The sequence below is a fragment of the Trichoderma asperellum genome, chromosome 1 (assembly GCF_020647865.1).
Source record: "Trichoderma asperellum chromosome 1, complete sequence".
Classification (NCBI taxonomy): domain Eukaryota; kingdom Fungi; phylum Ascomycota; class Sordariomycetes; order Hypocreales; family Hypocreaceae; genus Trichoderma; species Trichoderma asperellum.
Genome location: NC_089415.1, coordinates 986,094 through 1,009,416, shown reverse-complemented (window position 1 = coordinate 1,009,416; position 23,323 = coordinate 986,094). Strand labels below are relative to the sequence as shown.

The following is a 23,323-nucleotide window of genomic DNA, read 5'->3' as shown; positions in this document are numbered from 1 at the left end:
CGGGGTAGGCCAAGTTGGACGTTCGTCGAGTCTCGGTCAAATTTGTATCAGTGACCTAGGGAGCTTTAATATTTCTACTTCCCTTCTTCTTTCCTTTTATCTTTTTCTTTTCTTTGTGAATTTAGGTTAATTGTTAAATGTAAAAATGATTGTATTCTCTTATCCTTTATGACGAGAAATCATAACTTTCGACTAAACAGCCGCCCATCAGACGTCCAACTTTCAGCCCACTTTCCTGCTGCCTGTTCTATAAAGGGACCAAGCCAATAAGTTGCAACATATTCTTCTTCAATTTCGGTTCTACTGTCCCTCTCGAATTTCCTGTGGAATTCCCGTTGCATTTGCCCCCAAACCATATGCTTTGTTTGGATAATTGCCTGCACAATCAGGTAGTCGGCCTCTCCATGGTGATGGATCTTTCTGCGAACATGGCTGATTTCTGTATCCGAGGCTCTAAAAACCGGCGTTCCCCCCTGACCAACCGGAAGAGCACACTCTTTCTGTAGTATCCTCTCAAATTGCCATTTTTGGAGACGCCTAAGAAATTCCATTTGTTCTTGAATCCAACGAAGTTTGCTTTGTAGTCGCCATAAATCTACCCACGCCTCACACGTTTCAGGCAAGTTATAAGATATGCGTACATTAGGCGGCAATTCCATTGAGTCTGCTATGATTTCATAGAGGCCCTCTTGAAATTTCTTGGTCGTGTTTGTAGCCTGCTTTTGTTGAAATGATAGCTGCTCGTCGAGCACATCTATAAAGTGAGGACCGATCGGTCGCTCTGTATCTCGGTTGGATTCTTCCATCAAAGGGTCACGTAAACTATTTAAATCGTCTATTAGATCCTCGTCCTCAAAGTCGCTGCCAGCATTGCCGCTAGACTGGAAAGTCCCATCGGCAAAATTTAGACTCGGTAACTGAATGCCTGAGGTATTGGTTTCTGGGGCCTGCAACGTTGGAATATCAGCTGCTATTTGCCGTGGGCTTTGCGTTATTCGGTTTAACATCGCTATATCAGTGGAAGTAAAGGGTTCTAGATAATGGATAGATTTTGGAGGACTGGTTATCCCGAAATTTTGAATATCTGCGTAGCTCCCTTCTACCTCTTCGAATGTAGGGGAGTGGTACTTTGTTTCCTAAATCTAATTAGGACTTAATTTCGTTGTAAAATATGACGCTACTCTTACCTGCTCAATACTCGGTTGTTCTGGTTCGCTAATTGCAATAAGATCTCGCAGACTAGGTAGCCTCGTCAGCTTATTTTCTGTATTTTGAGGACCACTTTGTATGAAATCCCTTTGATCCGTTTGCGACATCTCCAACGGCTGCCCAATCGGAGGTATGGGGGAAACAAGTGGCGAGGCTATCCGCTCCTTGGGGTCGTTCTGGAGCCGTAAAGCTTCATCCAAGGCCTTTTTTGAAGGACCTCGCCAACGCTCTGGCGAAAAGTCTCGCTTCGATGGCGGCGCTTCAAGATAACTCGGGTGGGCTGCTGGCGATAAGTTGCTTGTCTTCTCAGTGGCCTCGTGGGAGACAGTATAAGGCCCATGGCGTGGGACATAAAAATTATTGTCAATAAATCGCTGACGAATGCTGGGAGGAGGATCAATAGGTAGATGTGAGGAGTCAACTCTCTGAGATGAGCGATCAGCACGTTTACTTAAGGCCTGATAGTAGTCTTCTGGTTGAAGGGCATTCGAGTGGGCCGAGCGCACCGGTGAGTTCTTCTTCCGTCGCTTGTGCATGGGCCCATCACCCTCTTCATCGTGAACACTTCGAACTCCTCTCGGTGCTGGTGTCTGGATATCGCGTATGGATTTCGGTGCCGGACTTGGGGTGTGATATTTATTGACGTGATTTTTTAGAGCTTGTGCCGATACAAAAGGCGGAAAATGGCAATCTGGAAAGGTGCATCTGAATTTTCGCACGTGGGTCATTTCATGCTCAAGGCGAAATTTTTCCGTCTCGAAACCCAATGTCGCTCGAGGACACGATTTGAGCCGACAGGTGAATGCAGACGTTCCAAACTGGCTCTTGAACAATTCTAACTCTTGGGCGGATATTCCCGGATGGTCACTTTGATCGAGTATCGACTTGACAGTCTCTTGGTACATCGCGAGCATTGCTGATATACCGTCTGAAGCAGGTAAAATCTGCGTTCCTTCAAGGGCCAAGGTTGATATGTATCAGTAAATCAGCAACTTAGTAAAATCTCACTGCTAATACCTACCGGGTACTTGTAGAAGCTCGTATTCCAACTGGTTGATTGATCTGGCGTCTAAAGCTGCTCTAACCCGTTCGCATAGAATTGGATGTTGTTGCAAATACGCTAATCGTTCATCCTGTACGATTGGTTGTATCTCGATTTGTTTGATCCTCGTTAAATCGGCTGTCTCATTGAGCTTATCTGCTACTTGGCAGGCTAGGGAAAATAGTATTGGACTTGCTTCCAGACCACTGGCGTATTTTGCACGAGATAGCAAATATTCCGTCCAATACTCTGTAGCATAAACATGAAAGCCATGCAGACCCTTGACTACCCGATGATATCTTGTCTGTTCATCGTATGTTGTGTTGAATACCTCTAACCCGGAAAGGAGACAAGTAACAGCAGCTACTCCGTGTTCTTGAAGCGCTTCTTGTTCATGAATGGTCACACTGCAAGAGGAAGTTTGAAGAAACCTACACAGATGTTAATTTACAGCTATACAGTCGCTTCTTTGCAGTGAACATATGGCTTACTCTTTCACAGAGACGTGTATAAAGGTCAAGGTCGTATCATGCCTCTCATCTATGAGCGGTGCACAGATATCCAAAATGTATTGAGGGGCGACATGGGCAACATTCGGATCCCCAGAGCTAAAAGTGACTGCAGACAGAAATTCGAGTCTTTTCAACGGGCGTTTGGCGAAGGCAATCCAGCCAAGCACACACTTGATTCTATTGACGGATCGAGAATCCAAATGAATAAGCACTTGAGTCAATATTTTCCGATAGCTAGAAGGGCAGTTAGCGTTGGCATGCTTAATGGACACGTTGAATAACTTACAAATCATTAATTTTCTCCGGAAGCTGATTGACGGAAGCTTTAATTTCGTCGCAGTTGTAAAATACATTCGTAGAGAGGTAATCTAGAACGAGTCGAGCGTAAAGAAACATCCCTTTTCATGATATCAGTGACTCAGGCAACAATATTGTCGTCTAGTTACCTTACCGTCTGCCTTCTTTGCAATTTGGAGTTCGACATCGTCCAATTCTCCTGGCGCAATATCGAGTTGGCGGAATCTCTGCTCCAGCGCTTGCAATCTTTGTGCCGCATACAGCCGGATTGCTCCCTCTAGGCAATGCTTCTCCTCGCTGAGGGAAACCACCTGCTTTTTGCGCAGCCATTTTGATAACGTCGTCGAAGAACGGCTTGATATGAGAACTTTACAAAACGCTTTGCCAGACGAGGAGGACCTATGGGATGTAACCTGATTCATCAAGCTTATGACACGGGCCTGCTTGTCCGGCTCGCATTCATCTAATCCATCTAGAATAATCCAAAGGTATTCTGTTTGAGACGGCTCGTTAGATACGCTTTTGAAAAGAAGCTGTAAAAGCCGTTCGAGAGCAGAGACTGTTGGAGACTTCTTCCCGAGAACAAATTCTTCATGGACATGGGCGACTAGGTCGCCATCTTTTCGCAGCAGTTGCATAAGCAGTGATCTCAATATTTGCTCGTATATGGTAGATGACATGTATAAATAAGTGCAGAAGTGATACATGACAAACATTTTAGCCGTCTGCATGAAAGTGACGAGTTGCGTGGATATCACACTCTTTCCAGATCCAGGCGTACCCTGTAACCAGAGGATTGGCGATTCTGACCTTTTCTGGAGCCAAGAGCTGACTTTTGGATTTTTCAATATCCATGCGCATGTGCCTGGATAGTTGCGTCCTTCTGCCATAATTGATTCCATTATGGCCAATTGATCCGACTCATCGATATTCATCCACGCCATAATGGACTGATACTGCTTGACAGCTTGTTCCTCTTCGAAGCTTTTCACTCTCTCGTCATTCTGTTCTCTCCAAAGGCGGATATCGCGACGCATTTCTCGTGCTTCAGCAATATTGCGAGCGTTTGCTTCCTTGTCAATCAAATCTCCGTGTCGTCCCATGTCTTCCATGATGTTGTCAAATCGTCGCTGAAATCGGCCCCAAGACGTAAGGAACAGTAGCTTCCAACCTAGCTGATGTGAGAAGAGAAGACTCGACAAGAAGCGCCACAGCTTACCACTTCGTCGAACAAACTTGTAGGCATGTCTATGAAACTGAAGAATGTCGGCATAGAAGACGGCCAAGGTCTGTTGAAAGTCGGGGTTGTCTTTAAAGGCACAATCCAACACCTCGAATCTTACAAGAGATTCGGCTAACTGGGCGTAGCCCTTGATAATCTGTTCAAAAGCTTCTACGTGTTCCGAAGCGACTCGCAAAATCAGTGTAATCGGTGCCCATATCCACGGTAGATACGGGGTACCGTTGCATAAAACATCCATCACTTTTGAATAATGCTCTATTCCTTTGAACAGAGGCATGAGGCGACGCATATTGCGAAGCGACCCTCGCGCAGCAAGCTGCCTCTCGATTTCGAGCGCTGCATCCCGTACATTCTGAAGGGTTGTAGCACGAAAGTCACGGGAGTCTGCCGGGGTAATTGTCCGATCAAGATCATCAAACGCAGCTTTTATTGTTTGCCTCGCAGCGGCAGATACCGGACGAGGGAGAGGCATTTCTGGCGCATTTCTGGCACATCAGCATGCAAAGACGGGCAAAAGAGGAATTTAGAGGTAATGAAGAGGAGAAAAAAGCGCGGCTACGATAGAAGGTGCAGGGGCTGAAATGCACATCCTCATTCCATTGGGCAGCCATGCAGGTCGCATCCCACATAGGTTGCCTCGCGAGCCGCCTTGTTGGCAGTGCTTTCGCAGACTGCTCAGCCACGCCATGATTTCATTCACTATCTTGTTATAAAAAAATAAAAAGAAAAATTAGGAAAAAGAGAAAAGAGAAAATAGGCAGCTTCAAGAACCAGGACCCGACTATAGCCCGGCCTTCAGTTGGAGTTTTAGTTTGGAACTGCGGATTTCTTCCACAGGAACAGTTGCATTATCATTCTAGCCTTTTCTTCAACGCCGTTTCGACTGCGTAACTTGCCAGACATGAAACACGTTCACATTGCCAAGCGTCGGCGGCTTGACGAAAATGTTGAGCCGTGCATACGAGACACAGTCAAGAACAGCACCATGTCCATATCGTCCTTGATCGACCAGAAACCCCATCATCACAATATCCCACCACCAACGGAGCATTCGAACTCATGCGGCTCAGCGCTTCATGCACCTCAACCAACTCAAAATTTAGCGTCAAGCGATTCCCCAGCGCCTTTTGGTCTTCTTGAGCAGTCAGGCAGCCAGGTGGCTCAGGCTTCTGAAACGAAATGTGCTGTTCCTGCACGCCATTCTAGGCCATGGGAAATCTCCAACTCACACAATTCCTCTCCAGCGCCTAATTCGTATACGACTGTCCCATCGACAAATCCAGACTTCTCTTCAGATGATGGCTTCCTGTCCCTTGAAGATGAAGGCCAAGATCCGAATACGTACACCGTATCACAAGCCAATACTGAGCAAAGTGTGATGGTTTGCTTTGGCATGGTGAGTTAGTATGAACGACCCTTATAGAAATCCCTCTAAGATGATCCATGCAGGTCTCGGGTATCTCAGGAAGATGCGAAAGACCAAATTCGAGCGAAAAAGTATCCTCATTTGAAGTCGCATTAGACTCTTCGGAAAATTTCACCGCAACTGGAGACCCACGATTGAAGGGGCGAATACTATCAGAACACGGACAGATGATACAAGGTCTTATTGATGAATCCGCCTTGAATCTCCATGTCTCTTGCATTCCAAGTGGTGATCTTTCAACACGAAAATCGAGTCGATATTCCGCGTCGTTTGCATGCGACTTGGAGATTACTGTATATGGTTCTTCAGAGCTATTTGAACAGATTGGCATCTGGTTCCAAGAGTATGGAGCGTACCTCCAAGATCCGCGGGCATGCCATCACGATGTCAAATACTGGAATCCTCATAGATTGTCTTCAGATGATTTCGAATCATCCCCTTTGCTTTCTCAGGTCATCTTGCATGAATTCAAATCATCTTCGTTCCAGGGCATCACAGAGGGGCCAGATTTGCTGGATATACTAAGCAGTAATATTGAGCTGGAAGAGGCCCCACAGCCAGCATCAATACAAACGGCTCTTCAAAGGTAAAGACGTTTTAGATATTTGTTATCCCTTGATTTTTCTGTCAACTGATATAACGAGGACATTTAGCCATCAAAAGAAGGCCTTAACCTTCCTGCTTCGTCGGGAAAATGGCTGGGCTTTCGATGCGAATCAGCTAGACATTTGGGAGAGAGTGGATAATGACCAAGGACGATTGTAAGCGATACTGAAACTCCTCTTGTCGAGAGACTAACGCAGCCCGTTCTCAGCTTTATCAATCGAATTTCCACCACCCACCAGGAAGAAGAGCCTCCCCAGTTCTATGGAGGCATCATCGCAGATCCAATGGGCCTTGGCAAAACGTTGACCATGATTGCTTTAGCGGCGTCAGACCTAGACGGAGCTATCAATATCACCAAAGATACTGTGGAGAGAGAGTTGGGGAATAAACCCTGTATCGCAACTACTCTTATTATCATACCACCTCCATGTATGTGATACATATTCAAGTCTGAGAAAGCGATATATGCTTACTATGATTAGTGCTCGGCACTTGGGAAGAACAGCTATCGGAGTAAGTCTAAATTTATCTTTGCATACCCAGACATACGTGCAGCTAATAGTTGAGCAGACACGTTGTGGCAGGCGGTTTAAAATGGCGGCGTCATTATGGAAAGACTAGATTCACCAATCAATACGAGCTTGATGATTTAAACGTAGTGTTGACTACTTATCACACCGTTTCTGCGGAGTGGAAGAATGAGCGAGAATTGGAAAGCTCAATTCTGTTTTCTGTTCGTTGGAAGAGAATAATTCTAGATGAAGGTCGGTCGCTGTTCCATTCAATAGAGTTTTGAAAAAGTACTAAAGACCACTGATTTTTTATGTCGACAGCTCACTTCATCCGGAATGGAAGCTCAAGAATGGCCCATGCCATCTGCGCGCTCGATTCCGTTGCTCGATGGGCTGTTACAGGAACGCCCATACAAAACCGTCTCAGCGACCTTGCTACTCTGCTTAAATTTATCAGGATGCATCCTTACACAGACCCGAAGCGTTTTGACGCGGACATAGCTCACCTTTGGAAATCTGGAGAAGACGAAGAAGCTGCTAAAAGGTTACAGCGCCTTTCAGCTTGTATCTTGCTGCGCAGGCCGAAAACGACCATAAATCTTCCTCCCAGGCAGGATATGCGATGTCCTATCGATTTCAGTCGCGAAGAAAGAGAATTGTATACCGAACTACGAGAGCAGACGATAGCCAGGGTCGACGAAGCGCTTCAAAGCAGCTCTGAGAGGTCGAGAGCAAGTGTGTACGTCAATGTTTTACAGCAAATTGAATCATTGCGACTTGTCTGTAATCTGGGTCTCCACTATCATGCAAGACATCAAAAGGCTCTGAACTTGCCTGCAGAATCTAGCGACTGGACGAGCCTCGCGCAGCAGGCTTTCAATGTTCAACGGGGAATGGGGCCAATCGCGTGTGTTCAATGCTCATCGACTCTAGAGTTGACCGAGACTCTTTTGGACGACTCAAGCACGGCATACCAAAATCCAATCTTTTCTCGCTGCTTGAAATTCGTTTGCGGCGACTGTATGCACAGGATGAGCAGGGTCGGACGCAAATTAGGGTGCGGACATCGGCCCCCTTGTCCTACAGCGTCGGTCTCTATAAACATAAATGTCTTTGAGGATATTTCCGACATGGTCCCGCGGCAGATGAAAGCTTCCTCCGCTGGCCTTCCGTCAAAAATTGAAGCGTTAATCGCTGATATCAAGACTTTGTCTCCAGATACGAAATGGTATTTTTTTCCAATACTTTTCCATGACCAATCCATTCCTACATTTACTAAAGTCATCGTAGCATTGTATTTTCGACCTGGAGACTGACTCTCGATATTATCGAAGCCGGCCTAGATCAAGCCTCGCTGCGCTGCATACGTTTCGACGGTAGGGTACCTCAAAAAGAACGACAGGTAGTAGTGGAAAAATTCAAAAAAGATCCGACGATCCGCGTCATGCTACTGACGCTGTCATGTGGCGCTGTTGGGCAAGTTGTTCTCCACCTGGGCGCTTCACAGTCTTGGTGTCACTAACAATATTCCTTTTGTAGTCTCACCCTTACTGTAGCATCGCGAGCATATCTCATGGAGCCGCATTGGTTAGTACTCTGAAATAAGCCCTCGTTTCACAGCCATACTTAGGCATCAATTTAGGAATCCAACTCTTGAAGAGCAAGCCTTGGCCCGCATTCACCGGATTGGGCAGAAGCAGAGTGTTACGACTGTGCGATTCTATATACGGGATTCATTCGAAGAAGTCAGTGCAGCTTTCCCATACTGTAAAAATTATGCTAATAGCTGGAACAGCAAGTCATGGAAATTCAGGAGTCAAAGAAGAGCCTTGCTGGAGTCTTGCTTTCTCCACATGATGGTGGGCACACTGATGATAGTCTGGGAACACTTCATGTGGGTTGCCGCCACTCCCAGCCAAGATAGGATTCTACTGACATGTACATAGCGGTTGAGGGTCTTGCTTTAGCACACATTATTCGTTTTAATATCTGCAGTGTATCAAAAGGAATGGATGGACTTAATGTTGCAGTTGGCGGATGCGAGTATCCGCCATCTCGGCAGGGTGCGGACCCATATTCACGATTGGACTCAGAGGGTGTTGCTCCGTGGATAATGAAGCCATGTATAAAGGATCTAATGATCAAACACTGAAGCAGAAACAGAATAGCGCATAGGAACTAGCAATTTAATATATAGATAAAAAACAAAGCCCCATCCTGTAGATGGTACTATTTTAAACTCATTCAGTAAGGATGTTGTACTAATGCTGCAGAGTTAGCAGACCCGGTCGATAGGGCAAAAGATCGTAGGTGCCTCCAGAATTGGTCGCTCGTCCCTGGTACAGGAACTGCAAGTTGCAAGGATCAATCGTCATTGTCTGATCGGGATTGCTGCGAATCAAATCGCCATGGCTGATGTCGTTGGTCCAAGTCGCGCCGCTGTTCGCCTTGCCGGCGAAAGGCTGGCTCTCGCTTGTAGCTTGCGGAGTCCATGAGCCACTCAGGCTGGTGGCCGTGAATGAGCGGAAATAGCGTCCGTTTGCTCCAATTGCCTCAACGATCATGAGATACTTGTTCTGGCCCTGGACGGTGTAGACCTGGACAGCCTCGAACAGGTTATTGGTCGAATCGCTCATGACCACCGTCGATGCTGTGCCAAAATTGCCCGGAAAGTTGCCAATCGGCATGCTAGCCCTGTAGATTTTGCCGTTGTCTCCTGCAAAGAACAGATACATGTTTGAGCTGTCACCAATGACAGTCTGGTCTATGGCGCTCGCCCCGGATATGGTTCCGGAGAAGAGGGCCTGTGGCGATGACCATCCACTCACGCTGGAGGGATTGCTTGACGTCAGGTAGGAGAATGTCGTTGGTCCCCATTGATACGCAAGTACCCAGATATTCTTGGGGGCAAAGTAAAAGATGGTGGGCGCAACGGTGCCGGGGTTCATCTTATTCTGGCTTGCCGAGGCCATGTTGGACCAGTCGTTAAACAGGCCAAAGTTCATGCCCCCCCAAGTCGATCCCGTGTCGTGAAAGGATCCATAGACGAGATGCTGTCCATTGTAGGTGACATGAGTGAAGTCTTTGAGCGAGACCCATCCGGATTTTGGATTGGCCAATGCCCCAGTCGAGTTCCAGCGGTATGTAGATGGGAGCGCACAGGAAGCTCGTGGAGTGACAACGGCCGCCGAAGCCGCCGAAGCCGCCGAAGCGAGTAACAAAGCCCCAGTCTCTAGGAGTCTCATTGTAAAGTATTAATGTTGAGAATAGAGACTGATTGATGATGATGTCGTTCAGATTGGTTGATACATGATGGCTGAAATTTAATACCCCTTTTATAAGTTCACGATCATCCATATCCCCTATTGCTGAGAAGCTTTGGTATGCCGAATATGCGTCGTGCCAAGCGTCGTTCAGATCAGAACAATCTACCCGGCGGATAAGCATATTGCCATGGTGGGCACTACCCCATGCTGAGGAAAAGCGCTCCAATCGGCTTTTTTGCCATGAAGCGGCACACGGCGAGGTTGCGGGGGTAGCACCCCGTGGCAATTATTCCATCAAGCGTAGCTCCATGCCACATGCTCAGAGGCTAAATTGCCATGTGTTTTGAGAGGAGCTAAGCTTGGCCCTGAATACTAAACAAGATGCTGATTAAGTAATGATTGATGCTCAGGCATTTTATCCGACTTGCAACAGGCTATTTGGCGTTGTGGAGCCGGCTGTATGGACTGAAGATCTGTATGGATTGAAGATGTGTCGGTGAGTTGCGAATGTTTGTAAACTTGCAGCCATTTCAGTGTAATGGCCTGCTACTGGGACTCTTTTCTTAATCATGGTGCTATAATCTGCACATTGACAGTTGACTATGTAAGTTCTCATGATAAATAGCCCTGTAATGGTATCTGCGTACAATTGTTAAAAGAGTTGTACTGATGTCTCCCAGTCTTTCAAGTATAATGGAGCTTCTTTTGTATATCTACAGTGGTTAAGAAGAGCTTGCACCAGTTAAGCATAAATTAGCTTTCAGGAATACCGTATTCTCTGGCAAAGCTGGGTAGTCGATGTCCCCAGAACTAAAACATGTTTTGGTCAACTCAACCAATAGGGTAACTGTTATATCCCATAAAAAAATAAAAAAATAAAATATCATAAAATAAAATAAAAGCAGTCCACTGCCGAATGTTTCAAGGGAGTACGGTACTGTATAGCCTCGTGTTTAAGGTATGTTGCCACTGTAACCGAGGCTTCCTATTGGCGCGCAAAAGGCACTATACACGGCATTCGTTGCGGCATTCGTTACCCACAAAGCCAGACACAAAAGTTGTCATATATCTCTACCTCATTCAATTGGACCATATATTATCCACGTCACTCTGCCTTGAAGCATGGTTAATATCACATCGTCAAATAATCAGTCTCTGTCATCGGTAAGTGTAGGACTCGTTAATTTTGGCAAAAATGTTGGATAAGAGGGGTGGGCGCTCACGATCTTGTCACCCGATTATACGATTGACTGCGGATAAATGACCCCCTCAAGTCGAAGATGCTGACAATCAAGGAGGAGGTAAAGGAGGATAAAAGAGATGGTTCCTTTTGTCCGGAAAAGCTGTAATAGCGTTGCGTCCTGAGCTTTTCAAAGCATTGTGGACAACTGCTTGTATCAATATACAATTGCAATGAAGGAGGAGTCAAGGAAGTAAGATCCGGGCAGCCGAGCAATTCGGTTTGCGAGCACAAAGAAAGGGCACATACTGCAAGGTATTGCCATTTTCGTGCGCAGACGATAATTTCGATGTAGAAACCGACAGTTCCAATGGTGCATCAAGGGCTGTGGTACAAGAGTCTGCATTTGCTGATGCCAGTGGCAGCCGTGATATCGCGTAGATGAGAGATGGCGAGTAACTGTTGCAGATAACGTCCGCAAAATATCATCAACCCCAGGCATTTATCTCCTCGCGATAATAAAGAGGCCATTCTATTAAACTGATCGATGGGATTTGTTCGTCTAGAATAAATGGCGATTGTGAATCAAGACATTCTCCTTTACTACATGCATAGGTATCTGCACCCACCTTTTGGGCTGGTGTGTAACACAAATATGAAACCATTGTATATGCAAAACATACACAAGTGGTTTCTATAACTAGTACATATATCCATCCCTCATCATTACTAATTATGTTAGCAATGTTGTCTTTCTCTCCAAGTGCCCAATATACTCTGGCAGCATTACTCTATACGACCAAACATTTTGTAGGTTAAGAGGATGCCAGCTAAAAACTCATGTTGCCGTAGCTCTCTCAAAATTACTACAGCGTACCAAGGCATCTCAAGGCGTTGGGCACCTTGATTTAATGTTATATATTATATACTATTAAAGATTCTATTCAAAGATTCTTTACTACATACCGGCGATCCTATAAAAGGCATTTTCTTCGTCCGTATGAAGCTGTACTGCATATTAGTGGGGGCAGCTTATGGCACCCATCCCGCTGTAATTGTGGCGCTTGACCTGCGCCTGTACCTGGATTTGCACCTTTAACGCTAAAAAGTTTTCGTATCAGTCACGTAGATTAGGCTTATCGATAGGGCGTTCAGCGCAGATAAGGATGTATTCAGGCACAAGATTGAGTGCCCTTTGATAATGGAAAAGACAAAACAAAAAAAACTGCGTCATGATCTCGTGATCTCTCCTTTGTCATTCTACACCTCAGCACTCCTATACATCTGTTCCAATGCTTCCTCAACAACTGCCAACTCGTGCACAATTGCGCAATCAGCGCTCGATATGAGTATCAACTTCCTCTGCTCTACAGACTCGCTTCGGCCACAGCTAACCGGTGGCGATGGGTGGCGCTCAGATATCGCGGCAACGAAAACCGAGGACCGCTCGTCAGCTTTTGGTGACAAAACAGCTCCAATGACTCGGAAGCCAACGCCGAGAAAGCGCCTTTGCTAGCGCGGGGAGAATCGAGTGCGATTCCAACGTCTCGACTCTCCAGAACCCGGTGCTGTTGCCGGAGCTGGGCCTCGTCTTCTCCACCGAAAAGGCAGCACCGGTTGTGAGCATGTGGAGCAGATAGCCTCGGCGCTATTACATACGAACCGCAGCCCAGTCGATAACGCAATAGCCTCGATTACGTACGCGGGCTTCATCCCGTTGTTGGCGATGTCTGGGGTGCAGCAGCGGCAGCCTCAACTAACAGCAGACCTGCAGATCGCCTGACGGTAGTTGCGCGCCTCACGCAAGAGAAGGATGCATCCGGATCCTCTCACGCCTTGCGTCGTGCTTCTAGGCCGTGGCTGACAATCCCGGTCCGGGTATCGTCATCGCGAAAAGAGCTTCTCGCCACGCCTCATTGGAGGTTCTGTCCCCCCAGTGGAGCACTCTGTCGAGCACGCAATCGCCTAGCATAGCGGCCATGTCCGCGTACGGAAGGCTGTCGCTCTGCCATCACCAGATTTTTTATGGCCATGGATAGTTTTTTCTCTCTTTGGATGGGGTTGCATTAGATAATTGCATGCTTCTTTTCTTCTCGAAGGAGCTAAAAGTTGCAAGGGGAACGACCCTACTTGACCTGCATCATCGCCACACCGTGATCCTCGTTTCTCACCTTTTCTCTTCTTCCCTCTCTTCACCTTTACTTGTCGGTAATTGTGTTGCATGGCACTAATGAGAGCGAGCCAGCCAGCAACTGAGTTGAGAGTTTAGCGGCTTCTAATTCAGCACACACAGCGGATAGTGACGCCACACCCGCTGCAAAGTGCAGGCATTGGACTCCTTCTGGAAGCTTGTCACGTTCACAACGATATAACTCGACACAGCTCTCTTTTCCTCTTTTTGTTTACAATTCTTTGTTTACTACAATAAAAGAAAAGAGAAATCATCCCTATAGAGCGACTCACAATGGGTTACCGCCAAGATTATAACCCCGAGGGGTTGCCTGACGAGAGCAAGAAAGATCGAAATGACCCTCTCGCAGTAACGACTGACGACCTCGAAGGCTCAACACACATTCTCCAGGATCGCCTTCGTCGCTCTCTCTCCGCGCGCCAGGTTCAGATGATTGCCATTGGAGGCACCATTGGAACGGGTCTCTTTCTCGGCACAGGAAAGTCGCTGGCCACCGGTGGTCCTGCTTCGATGCTCATCTGCTACGCCATTGTCGGCTTCATCGTCTTTGTCACAATGCTCAGTTTGGGAGAGATGGCTGCGTTTTTGCCAGTGGCAGGTAGTTTCTGTACATTTGCGGGGTAAGTATCATCGGCGAGCCTGGTTCGTTAAGGTGTCGAAATTATTACTAACATTGTAACCCTGTGGCTTAGTCGTTTTGTCGATGACGCTTTTGGCTTCGCCCTGACATGGAATTACTGGTTCAACGACGCCGTTTCGACAGCTTCCGATTTGGTCGCGCTTCAACTAGTATTACAGTACTGGACGGATCACTTCCCGGGATGGGCACTAAGCTTGATATTCTGGTTTGTGTTGATTGCCGTCAACATCGCTACTGTGCGCGCATATGGCGAGGTAAGCAAACAACGAAACAGCATTTATCAAGAGTTAAACATAATGGACCTAACAAATATCGATATAGCTTGAATACTGGCTGAGCTTGCTTAAAGTCATTACCATTGTTGTAAGTAGCGGCCTTGATATTTTACCTCTTGGTAGCAACCCTTGGGCTCATAATTCTCTAGGTTTTCATTGTCATGGGCATCGTTGTCAACTGCGGCGGCAACGCTAGCGGACATTATATTGGCGGTGAAAACTGGCATATCCCCGGTGCTCCATTTGTTGGCGGTATTGGTGGCTTTGCCTCTGTTTTTGTGACTGCTTCGTTTGCCTGTAAGTACACAGATGGAATCATCTTACAGCCTATAATCCCGTGCATTTAACTGACATTGGTTTTCCCCAGATGGTGGTACCGAATCCATCGCCATTACTGCTGGTGAGACTAAGAACCCTACGAAGACTATGCCCAAGGTGGTGAAGAATGTCTTTTGGCGAATTCTCCTCTTTTAGTATGACTCTCCAATTGCCTCTCTCGTTGACATCAACTTGCTAACGCCCATCAAGTATCCTCTCTGTTCTCCTGATCGGCCTCAACATCCCTTACAACTACCCCGGCCTAAACACCAAGAACACACGCACGTCGCCTTTTACACTTGTTTTCCAGATGACAGGAGCCAAGGCCGCCGGCAGTGTTATCAACGCCGTCATCTTGACCAGTGTTTTGTCGGCTGGTAACCACGCCTTGTTCGCCGGAACGAGATTGCTGTACACGCTGGCCATGGAGGGCCATGCACCCAGAGTCTTTGGCACGCTCAACAGACACCAGGTGCCCTGGGTCGCCGTCCTCGCTACCGGTTTTGTTTCTGGTCTCTGCTTCGGCTCCAGCTTCATTGGCGCAGGCCAGCTTTGGAACTGGCTGCAAAAGTATGTGATGCTCCGAAATCTTACCCCATCTTTTAGGGGTACACATGTCGCTAACCGCTCCGCCTACAGTCTCGTCGGTGTCTCTAACCAGCTCAGCTGGATCGCCATCGGTGTCACCTCGCTTCGCTTCCGTGCCGCCCTCGCCCGCCAAGGCAAGACGCATCTGCTTCCATTCAAGAATTGGACTTACCCGTTCGGCCCATGGATCGCGGTCGTGCTCAACTCGTTTCTCGTTCTCATCCAGGGATGGAGTTGCTTCAGCCCCTCATTCGACGGCGTGAGCTTTGTCAGTTTCTACATTGAACTGCCCATCATGCTCGTCATGTATCTCGGCTGGAAATTCATTAAGCGAACCAAGTTTGTGCGTCTAGAAGACATGGATCTCGAGACGGATGTGCATACAGCTGAAGAGCAAGTGGAGGAGGAGGAGGAGAAGGGATGGAAGGCAAAGGCCAAGAGGGCTTATGAGTGGCTGTTTTGAGCATAGCGTTGTTATTGTTTTGATTTTCTTATGCCTTTTTCTTCTGTTTATTCGCGATGACGAAGATTCCCCGTGGGTTGGCAGCCCAGTGGATTTGTACAAAGCCTTTGGATAACGATACCTCGTGAGTATTTAATGATACCTATGATACGCTCTCACAAGCCATGGTGCCTATTATATGAGGTAAAATTTTGTCAGCCGCGACAAAAGCCTAAAACAGCCTGACTGATGCTTGCTAGTTCTGAACTGTCATGATTATGCAACGCAACTAAGACTATTTTCAATCAGCCGCTAGCTCCAAAGTCAAATGCCGGCTGCTAGATGCTCGGGCGCAACTTACCCATGCGGTATCCCTGTCCGCATCAGCTCAGCTTTGCCGACGTGAGTCCACGAATGAGAATCGGCGGTGGAGCTCTTCGGAATGGAGCTTCGCTTTTCGTCTAGGCCCGATAGCTGAACTGCGATTGAGTTCGGGATAACAAACATGCTTCATCCCACCCGCAAGTCCGTATGCAGTAATCGTAACAATCGTCGTGTTTTCTTTTCCTTTCATCCTGGACTCCGAATCCCAAGCCCGGGGTATATATCCGCTTCTGGTCCTACCGATTGATGCTTTAAGAAGCTCATCTCACCCAATCCCCTCAAGACTGTTTCTTGAAGATGGAGTCGTCAGAGGAAAAGGCACCTCCAGCCAGCGGCGATAGAGCCGCGACACAAGCTCGGGCAGCCTCCGCCGTGTTATCGGTTCCCAACTCGTCCACGCCTCCTACGGCCACGAACAAGATGGCTCTGGCGACCTTTGACGGATCGTTTGCGCCGCTTGTGCGGCCCCAGGACGTGCGGCTGACGCCGTGGTATCGCAGGAAGGACTATTACATGGGACAGTGGTTTGAGCCGGCTCTGTGGAGATCTGCTGTACGTTGCTCAATTGCTCTTTCAACTGCCCCCAACTAAGACTTTTGAGACTCAATTGGATGTTTAATCGCAGTTGCTAACGGATTGACATGTTTTCTCTTTTCCTCTTAGATTGTTGAATTGATTGCCACATGCTGCCAGGTGTTTGTGTCGGGTCAGATTGCCGCCACTATCCAGAGCTACGGAACACCGCAGATTGGCGCGTACATCGGCATCTCCAACCTGGTGATGATATCGACTTTTATCTATGCGGTGGCACCAGCGTCGGGAGGACACATCAACCCCACAATTACTTTTGCATCCGTATTGACGGGTCTTTGCCCGGTGCCTAGAGGTATGTGTGCATCTCATTCAATCGGTTTCTCTTTGCCCTCCCTCTTGCCTCCCGGGTAGCTTTCTCTCTGTATGTTAGTTTTGAAGGGCGATATACATTACGCGTATGCACTTGTGCGTAATCCTAGCGGTACTCTGTGATCTGTGAGTGCACATCTTGTTTACCGACTAACAGTATTGTTGTCTAGGCATATTATACATGATTGGCCAGACCGCCGGTGGTGCCCTGGCCGGAGGAATCCTCCTAGGCATCTGGGGTGAAGAACGAGCAAAAGCGTATGTACACAAATAATATCTCCTCAACCCGTAACCCATCGCTTTTTTCTGTCCATCTATTATGAAACGTCATTCTAAAAAAGCTTACTTATTACTGCTGCTAGTGTCCATGGTGGCGGTTGCTGGTACGACCCATCTCAGGCCAACCCCGGCCAGATCTACCTCAACGAGACCTTTGCCTCCTTTGTCCTCCTCTTCCTGGCCTTTGGCGTCGGCCTCGACCCGCGCCAAGCAGCCCTGTTTGGCCCCCGACTGGGCCCCGTGCTGGTCGGCGCGTCGCTGGGGCTGGTGTCTTTTTCCACCAGCGGAATCATCCCTGGCTATGCTGGAGCGCAGATGAACCCGGCAAAGTGCCTTGGAAACGGAATCGCGAGGCTGGATTTGTCATGTGAGTTTCCATGTCCCTTTTCTAATCACAAGAGGCACTAACGATGTGGCAGACCAGTGGATATACTGGTTTGGGCCTGCGGTTGGAGGCATCATGATGGGAATCTTTTATAACCTTATTCCACCGCATCATGTAGAGTTGTGCAAATTGAAGAGCCGGGAGATGAGCAGGCAGATTACTTCGGATTCGATGGCCGAAAGAGCCGAGGCACCAGTCGTTGGAACAGTCTAATCGAGGGAGAGAGAAGCCAGGAACGATGGAGATTTCTGATGCTCGTCGGATAGAGTCGATTCCGAGTGGCGTCGACTGCTGGGCAATGAAAGAAGACTTGGCTTGCTGCAATAACCTGCATGCAACTAATGGCATCTAAGTGCCCTGATTCTCGGTGAACATGCTCCTTGTTAGCGTCGAGGGGCTGCATAATATGGGCCCAGGATCTTTGGCTGGGGAGATTCCTTGTTTTTCTTTATTGGAAAGCTGAGTCTTGGAAACCTTCCTGAACACTCGACGGGATTTTTGGTTATTGCTTCTGTGGCGTCTAAGAAAACTAGAATGAATCTCACATCTATGGAGTTTGGACGGAGTGCTGGCATGAGCCTGGGGCATTATTGTTCGGATGAATGAGGAGATTAGGGTAGCGCATATTACCAAAGCGCCTACATCACACAACATATAGCGATAATTCTTTGTTCTTGGCAGCCTTTGCCTTTCTACATCAACTCTTTCCCAACACTTGCTGTTCACCTAAACAACGACAACAATATTGCAGCTGCTCTCCTTTGATACATGCGTCGTCCATAAAGAGTATCCACTGCGAACGAAAAAAGCCCAGCTACAACCAATATTGCTTGATATGCGCCTCTTCGAGATGCAGCGTTGCCACCCAAACCCTTGCTCAGCGCAGTCTCGGTGGAGACTCTCATCCTGCACGCGTCAAATTGTGGAAATAACTGTGAGAAGCTGATCTCGGAAGGACGATGAATGCCGTGGCACTTGGGTCCCGCCGATCGCCGTCAATATGCGCATCTTTAAATTAACTTGATAACCCCAGGATCGTACAAGGCTCGGCGAACAATCTACCCGATCGTGATACCAAGATAGATTACAACTCCGCAATCACCAGTTTCAGCCTCGAATCGAAGGAAACAGGGTTTAGCCCCTGTAGCTCACAATCATGACCTTTCTTGGGTACTCTTTTCGGAATGCTATTCCTGTCAGCCGCACAAAGCAACTTGGCTATTGGCCTCGATACGATCAAGGTACTCTTCGTCTAGCCGCCGGTATGGAACCGGTGTAACGCGAGAGCTGGAAAATATTCCAAAAAAGGAAACATCAACGTCTGTCTGTACCCTAGCTGCGCCCAGACTGAGTTTTCGTGAGTTTGTATCGACTAAGCCGGGAAATTATTGTGCTACGAAACGACTAATATTTTGCAATTGTCATCACAGACTTACTATCTCGAGATAGAAAAAGGGACTGGCTGATAAGCATTTTGTGCTGCCTTGGCACGATGTTTTGTTGACTATAAGTACGGGTGATGAATCCGTCCTTCAGCCATCAGTTCTTTCTCCATCAGCTTCATCTCCTCTCAACAGCATCACCAAGACACCAAACTAAGACTCTCTTGTTTACTGCTTCGCCACAATGAAGTTCCTCGCAATCACCGCTCTCCTCGTTGCTGGCACTCTCGCCATGCCGGCCTCCAACTCTTGCTCTCCTCCAGGAGGCGATCACAAACCTCCTCCTCCACCATCTCATCCATCCCCATCCCCAACTCCTTCTTATCCGCCCCCGCCGAACAATGGAGGTGGCTACTATCCGCCCCTCCTGACAATACCAGCCATACTCCGCCTCCTCCCAGCTCTACTCCTCCTAACAACGGAGGAGGCGGCAACGATGGCGGCAGTGGAAATACCGGTGGCGGAAATTCTGACGATGGCAGCGACGGAGGCCACTCCATATGCCCTTCTGGCCTTTATTCTAGTCTCCAGTGCTGCAGCGTAGACGTTCTCGAGATTGCTGATCTCAACTGCGAGCCTCGTAAGTAGAGCTTCTCTAGCCGGCTTCCCTTTATTGCGATGAATTAACCATTACGCAGCCAGCACGACGCCCAAGGACGGAAGCGATTTTGCAAAGATATGCAGCAGCACTGGCAGTAAGGCTCGCTGCTGTGTCATCCCGGTAGTAAGTTGTCCAAGATCTTGATGGCGAGATTGCATGGTAGCAGGTTTCTAATTCATTTATGTTTAGGCTGGCCAGGCTCTCCTCTGCGAAGACGTCGTTGGTGCCAACTAAGATTGCATCGCATGCATTGCGTCTACGCTGAAGCTTGTCTACTTTGCAAGTCGAGACGCTTTGGTTGGACTGTGGGATGGTGCTTGATTGGAAGGATGTAAGACGGAAAAGCAGACGGACATCAAGCTGAATCACGCTCATTGGTCATATGTCTGCTGTTATTGTATAATTACCCTTCGATATTTGTATCCTTGGAGCATATTCGGCTTGCCAGTTGGATAATTTAGCATTATATTATTTTCCCCCTTTGCCTTAATAATATTCTTGGTTTGCGGAGCACGATACGGCTGTGTGTTGAGTAATGTGATGTTATTGATTGGACATAGCTGTAATTGACGCATGTATAATAACCATTTGCTTATTCTCAATCATGATCAATATCTCACCATTAGTTAACAACTTTCAGCAGTATGCAATACAAATACTATGCTTTGTTTGAAATGTTTTAAATTTAAATAGCCTCAACTAATATGGAGACAAAAGCTATCCAGGGCCCTGAGAGTGAGAAACAGAGGGATACGCAGTTGTGTCAATGTATGTTTGGGCAATGGTTCCCTTCTGAGCATAGTTCTTAATTCTCGTGTCCATTAAACTAAAATAATCTTTCCTCTTTCTTGCCTTTGTCTGTCTCATCTTGGAGCTCTACCAGAGGTTCGCTTTTCCAGAAATTTGCTATTGGGAGACAGCCAGCGCACCCGCATCACTCTCAATATCATCATCCAATTCCTCTTGAGTTTTGTAACCTAGACGCAGGGTGTTTACGAGCAATCTTTCGATCCAACACCGCTTTGGCTTCTAGAAATTTTGTCGAGTTGAATTGTTCTTGATGGAGGGATCGAGCAGAGCCGTGATATATAAAACGACTACCCTACGATGATTTACAATAATTACTGGTTTACTTTGTTAGACATTGTCCGCAAGGAAAGGAGGTAGAAAAAAGGGAATGCAAAAGCTGTTTGACTTGCCTATAGGTCTCGAGTGATTTGATCCAATGACCATATCCATTGCAGAGTGCCCAAGTCCATGTGCTAGGATAAGACGTTTACTTGTCGTACATTCAGCCCGAAATATTGCACCTACAATGGCAGAAAGAATGTGGCACTGAGTATTTCCTTGATGATATCTTTTTTTGTGATGCAAAATGGACCAAATTGTAGATGCTGTGGCTCAATCATTAGCTTTGTGTTGCCACCTTGGCCCTTGTTACATGTTTGTCCTCTAAGCAGCTGGCTCCGTCGCAATACTTGCTATCATTGTGATTCCTGGCCTAGGTTTTTGACCTGCTTGGCATAGCGGTATGACGGATCCTTACACTATGGACCCAAGAAATAGAGATTTTATTTGTAACATGCAGTTATATAGGTTCATAGTCAGTTGCACGTAGACTCTCAGTCAATGATTGGATCCGATAATGACAATATATTCAAGAACCATGTTCAAAATCTTGCTAAATGGCTCGAAAAATGGAGAGAGTAGCAAAATGATAGAGTAGGAGAGCTGAGCTTGAGCTGAGCTCACGGCTTTGGAGGGTTGGGTTCGTGGTCCAATTCCGGCTTTCCGCAGAATTCATTTGTATGGGAAATCGGCCAATCTTCCTCCTTAGACAACCAGCGATGATCTTGAATCATTCGCAACCTGTAAATCCAAGCCCTCAGTCTCCCAGTCTCCCAGTCTCCCAGCCTCCCCAAATCTTCGTTTTCCTGAATCACATCGTAACCCGTCTGCAGTCGAGTGACCCAGTCGGTGATGAGAAATGAAACAGCAATAAATAGGTATGGGTCGTCTGATAGACGACCCTTACCCGCCAGTTTCTACTGCTTCTACTACTTCTACTACCTCTACTGCCCCTCCCGTTCCCTTTGACGATGATGCGAGAAAGTGTCCGACATCTCACATCGCTAGCCTTGCGGACGGCAGAGTTTGTTCTTGACATCTCTCTATTGGTTTTTGACATTCGAGAGATGGCCTCGATGGCTGCAGATGGATATCGTGGAATGTGGGATTGACTGTGGCCTAGGGCGACCTCCTCGGCACAGAATAGAGAGATCAGGATCAGGAATATTGTATGGCTTGTAGTCTCTAGAACAAGAGATGCGGAACGGTAGGCAACTGTACAGTCGGAAAATTAGCGTTCGTTTTCCAAGGGATGAGATACAAACTTCAGCCGCAGAGTTGCACAAGCGTGTATCTCACCTATATCAGCTGTGATAGGGGATGAGAACGTCTCAAAGTCGCAAGTTTTAGGAGTGGCATCTTGCTGAATGTCGAATAATAGCAAAGCCGTGTAGTTGTAAGCCTCCTTCGATTTTGCTGTCTGTAAGAAAGTGCTGCGAAGACGCCGCAGTGCTGCCTCGAGACTGTTCACCAACGCCATTCACGGATGTCTTTGTTTCTTCCATCCATCATCATTATTGGCGGGAATGAAGTTCTCTGGGTCAAACTGTTTGACCGTCTTTTGATGGGAAGCGATCAACGTCATCAAATGCAGCTGCTGGGGAAGGGCCAGCGAGCTTGCCGTGTTCCTCACCGCGTAGAGTCGAACAGAATGGTAGAGTCTAGAACCATCAGACAGACAGATGACGTGTTCCTGCAGACTCACCGCATCATCTCGTACACTTTCCATCCAGTAACAAGCAGGATCAAGCGAAATCGTACCATGAAACTGAGGAAAGTCATGCCAAGCCCCTGAAGACCGCCCTGATCTGGGGAAAGCACTCGCTTATCGGACGATCGGCTGCCATCTGCGAGCCATCATTGGCCCACAGAGATGTAGACTTGGCACTTGACACCCTCTTGATGACGCAGCTGTGCTCCTGCTTGAGTGTAGAGTGACTGGAAGCTTCTCTTGGGAGCCTGAGAATTGAGGAAGCCAGAACTTTTGCGGATCCTTTATAGTCTACTGCTCCCCCAGATCTTCCATCTCTCCTCATCTCTTTTCCTCTTCCATCTCTTCTCATCTCTTTTCCTCTTCATCTCCTCCTCTTCATCTTCTCCTCCTCCTCTCCAATTCTTCGTCTCTCACCTTTCGTCATCTTCCACAAAGCATCTTTTATGCCGGGGCGATGACGGTGGTTTCAAGTGAGCATTTCTCTTCCTTTCATTATTCGTCTTCTTCGTCCTTTTCTGACCATCTTCTCCTTGACTTCCTCTTCATTTCCCTTCTGTTTTCCTCTTTGTCTTCTCCGATTTTCCATCTTAGTCCATGATCCCGCCCTTCTTTGTTTTTCATTTCCGTGTTCCTCATTATCCTCTTTTCTATCTTGTCCCAGTCTTCATGGTCTTCTGTCCATTTCTCTCTTCCCATTCTCCCTTCTCATTCTTTCTTCCATTCTCTATTTGCCTTCACCA

General features: G+C 47.4%; 7 protein-coding genes across 7 annotated transcripts; 4 read left to right on the top strand and 3 right to left on the bottom strand.

The window, feature by feature from the left end:
* Positions 1-179: 179 nt before the first annotated feature.
* TrAFT101_000289 (uncharacterized protein) lies at positions 180-4,833 on the bottom strand (the record flags this gene model as incomplete). The annotated part of the gene is made up of 8 exons (XM_066125969.1): positions 4,280-4,833; positions 3,215-4,231; positions 3,050-3,161; positions 2,743-2,997; positions 2,231-2,682; positions 1,716-2,161; positions 1,188-1,634; positions 180-947 (listed from the first exon to the last, which is right to left on the bottom strand). Exons 1-8 carry the CDS (start codon positions 4,773-4,775, stop codon positions 180-182), a joined length of 3,993 nt encoding a protein of 1,330 aa, XP_065982066.1. The 5' UTR covers positions 4,776-4,833.
* A 162-nt stretch (positions 4,834-4,995) lies between these two features.
* On the top strand, positions 4,996-9,062 carry TrAFT101_000288 (uncharacterized protein). Its single transcript, XM_066125968.1, has 12 exons — positions 4,996-5,699; positions 5,753-6,315; positions 6,383-6,490; positions 6,544-6,764; positions 6,818-6,848; positions 6,906-7,099; positions 7,169-8,075; positions 8,138-8,323; positions 8,387-8,434; positions 8,490-8,592; positions 8,643-8,741; positions 8,794-9,062. The coding sequence occupies exons 1-12, from the start codon at positions 5,205-5,207 to the stop codon at positions 8,812-8,814; spliced, it is 2,976 nt and encodes a 991-aa protein (XP_065982065.1). The 5' UTR covers positions 4,996-5,204; the 3' UTR covers positions 8,815-9,062.
* On the bottom strand, positions 8,953-10,218 carry AXHA1 (Putative alpha-L-arabinofuranosidase axhA-1). The gene has a single exon (XM_024907387.2). The coding sequence runs from the start codon at positions 10,090-10,092 to the stop codon at positions 9,109-9,111; it is 984 nt and encodes a 327-aa protein (XP_024764493.2). The 5' UTR covers positions 10,093-10,218; the 3' UTR covers positions 8,953-9,108.
* Positions 10,219-12,538: 2,320 nt separating this feature from the next.
* On the top strand, positions 12,539-17,147 carry TrAFT101_000286 (uncharacterized protein). Its single transcript, XM_024909338.2, has 10 exons — positions 12,539-12,642; positions 12,712-14,104; positions 14,177-14,378; positions 14,446-14,487; positions 14,549-14,696; positions 14,767-14,872; positions 14,928-15,287; positions 15,357-15,951; positions 16,008-16,683; positions 16,795-17,147. The coding sequence occupies exons 2-8, from the start codon at positions 13,758-13,760 to the stop codon at positions 15,766-15,768; spliced, it is 1,617 nt and encodes a 538-aa protein (XP_024764492.2). The 5' UTR covers positions 12,539-12,642; positions 12,712-13,757; the 3' UTR covers positions 15,769-15,951; positions 16,008-16,683; positions 16,795-17,147.
* On the top strand, positions 16,429-17,911 carry TrAFT101_000285 (uncharacterized protein; the record flags this gene model as incomplete). The annotated part of the gene is made up of 5 exons (XM_024909337.2): positions 16,429-16,683; positions 16,795-17,017; positions 17,205-17,292; positions 17,397-17,680; positions 17,733-17,911. The coding sequence occupies 5 exons, from the start codon at positions 16,429-16,431 to the stop codon at positions 17,909-17,911; spliced, it is 1,029 nt and encodes a 342-aa protein (XP_024764491.1).
* A 1,413-nt stretch (positions 17,912-19,324) lies between these two features.
* On the top strand, positions 19,325-19,684 carry TrAFT101_000284 (uncharacterized protein; the record flags this gene model as incomplete). The annotated part of the gene is made up of 1 exon (XM_024899202.2): positions 19,325-19,684. One exon carries the CDS (start codon positions 19,325-19,327, stop codon positions 19,682-19,684), a length of 360 nt encoding a protein of 119 aa, XP_024764490.2.
* Positions 19,685-21,489: 1,805 nt separating this feature from the next.
* TrAFT101_000283 (uncharacterized protein) lies at positions 21,490-22,349 on the bottom strand (the record flags this gene model as incomplete). The annotated part of the gene is made up of 3 exons (XM_066125967.1): positions 21,490-21,771; positions 21,870-22,084; positions 22,169-22,349. The coding sequence occupies 3 exons, from the start codon at positions 22,347-22,349 to the stop codon at positions 21,490-21,492; spliced, it is 678 nt and encodes a 225-aa protein (XP_065982064.1).
* Between the last annotated feature and the right edge of the window lie 974 nt (positions 22,350-23,323).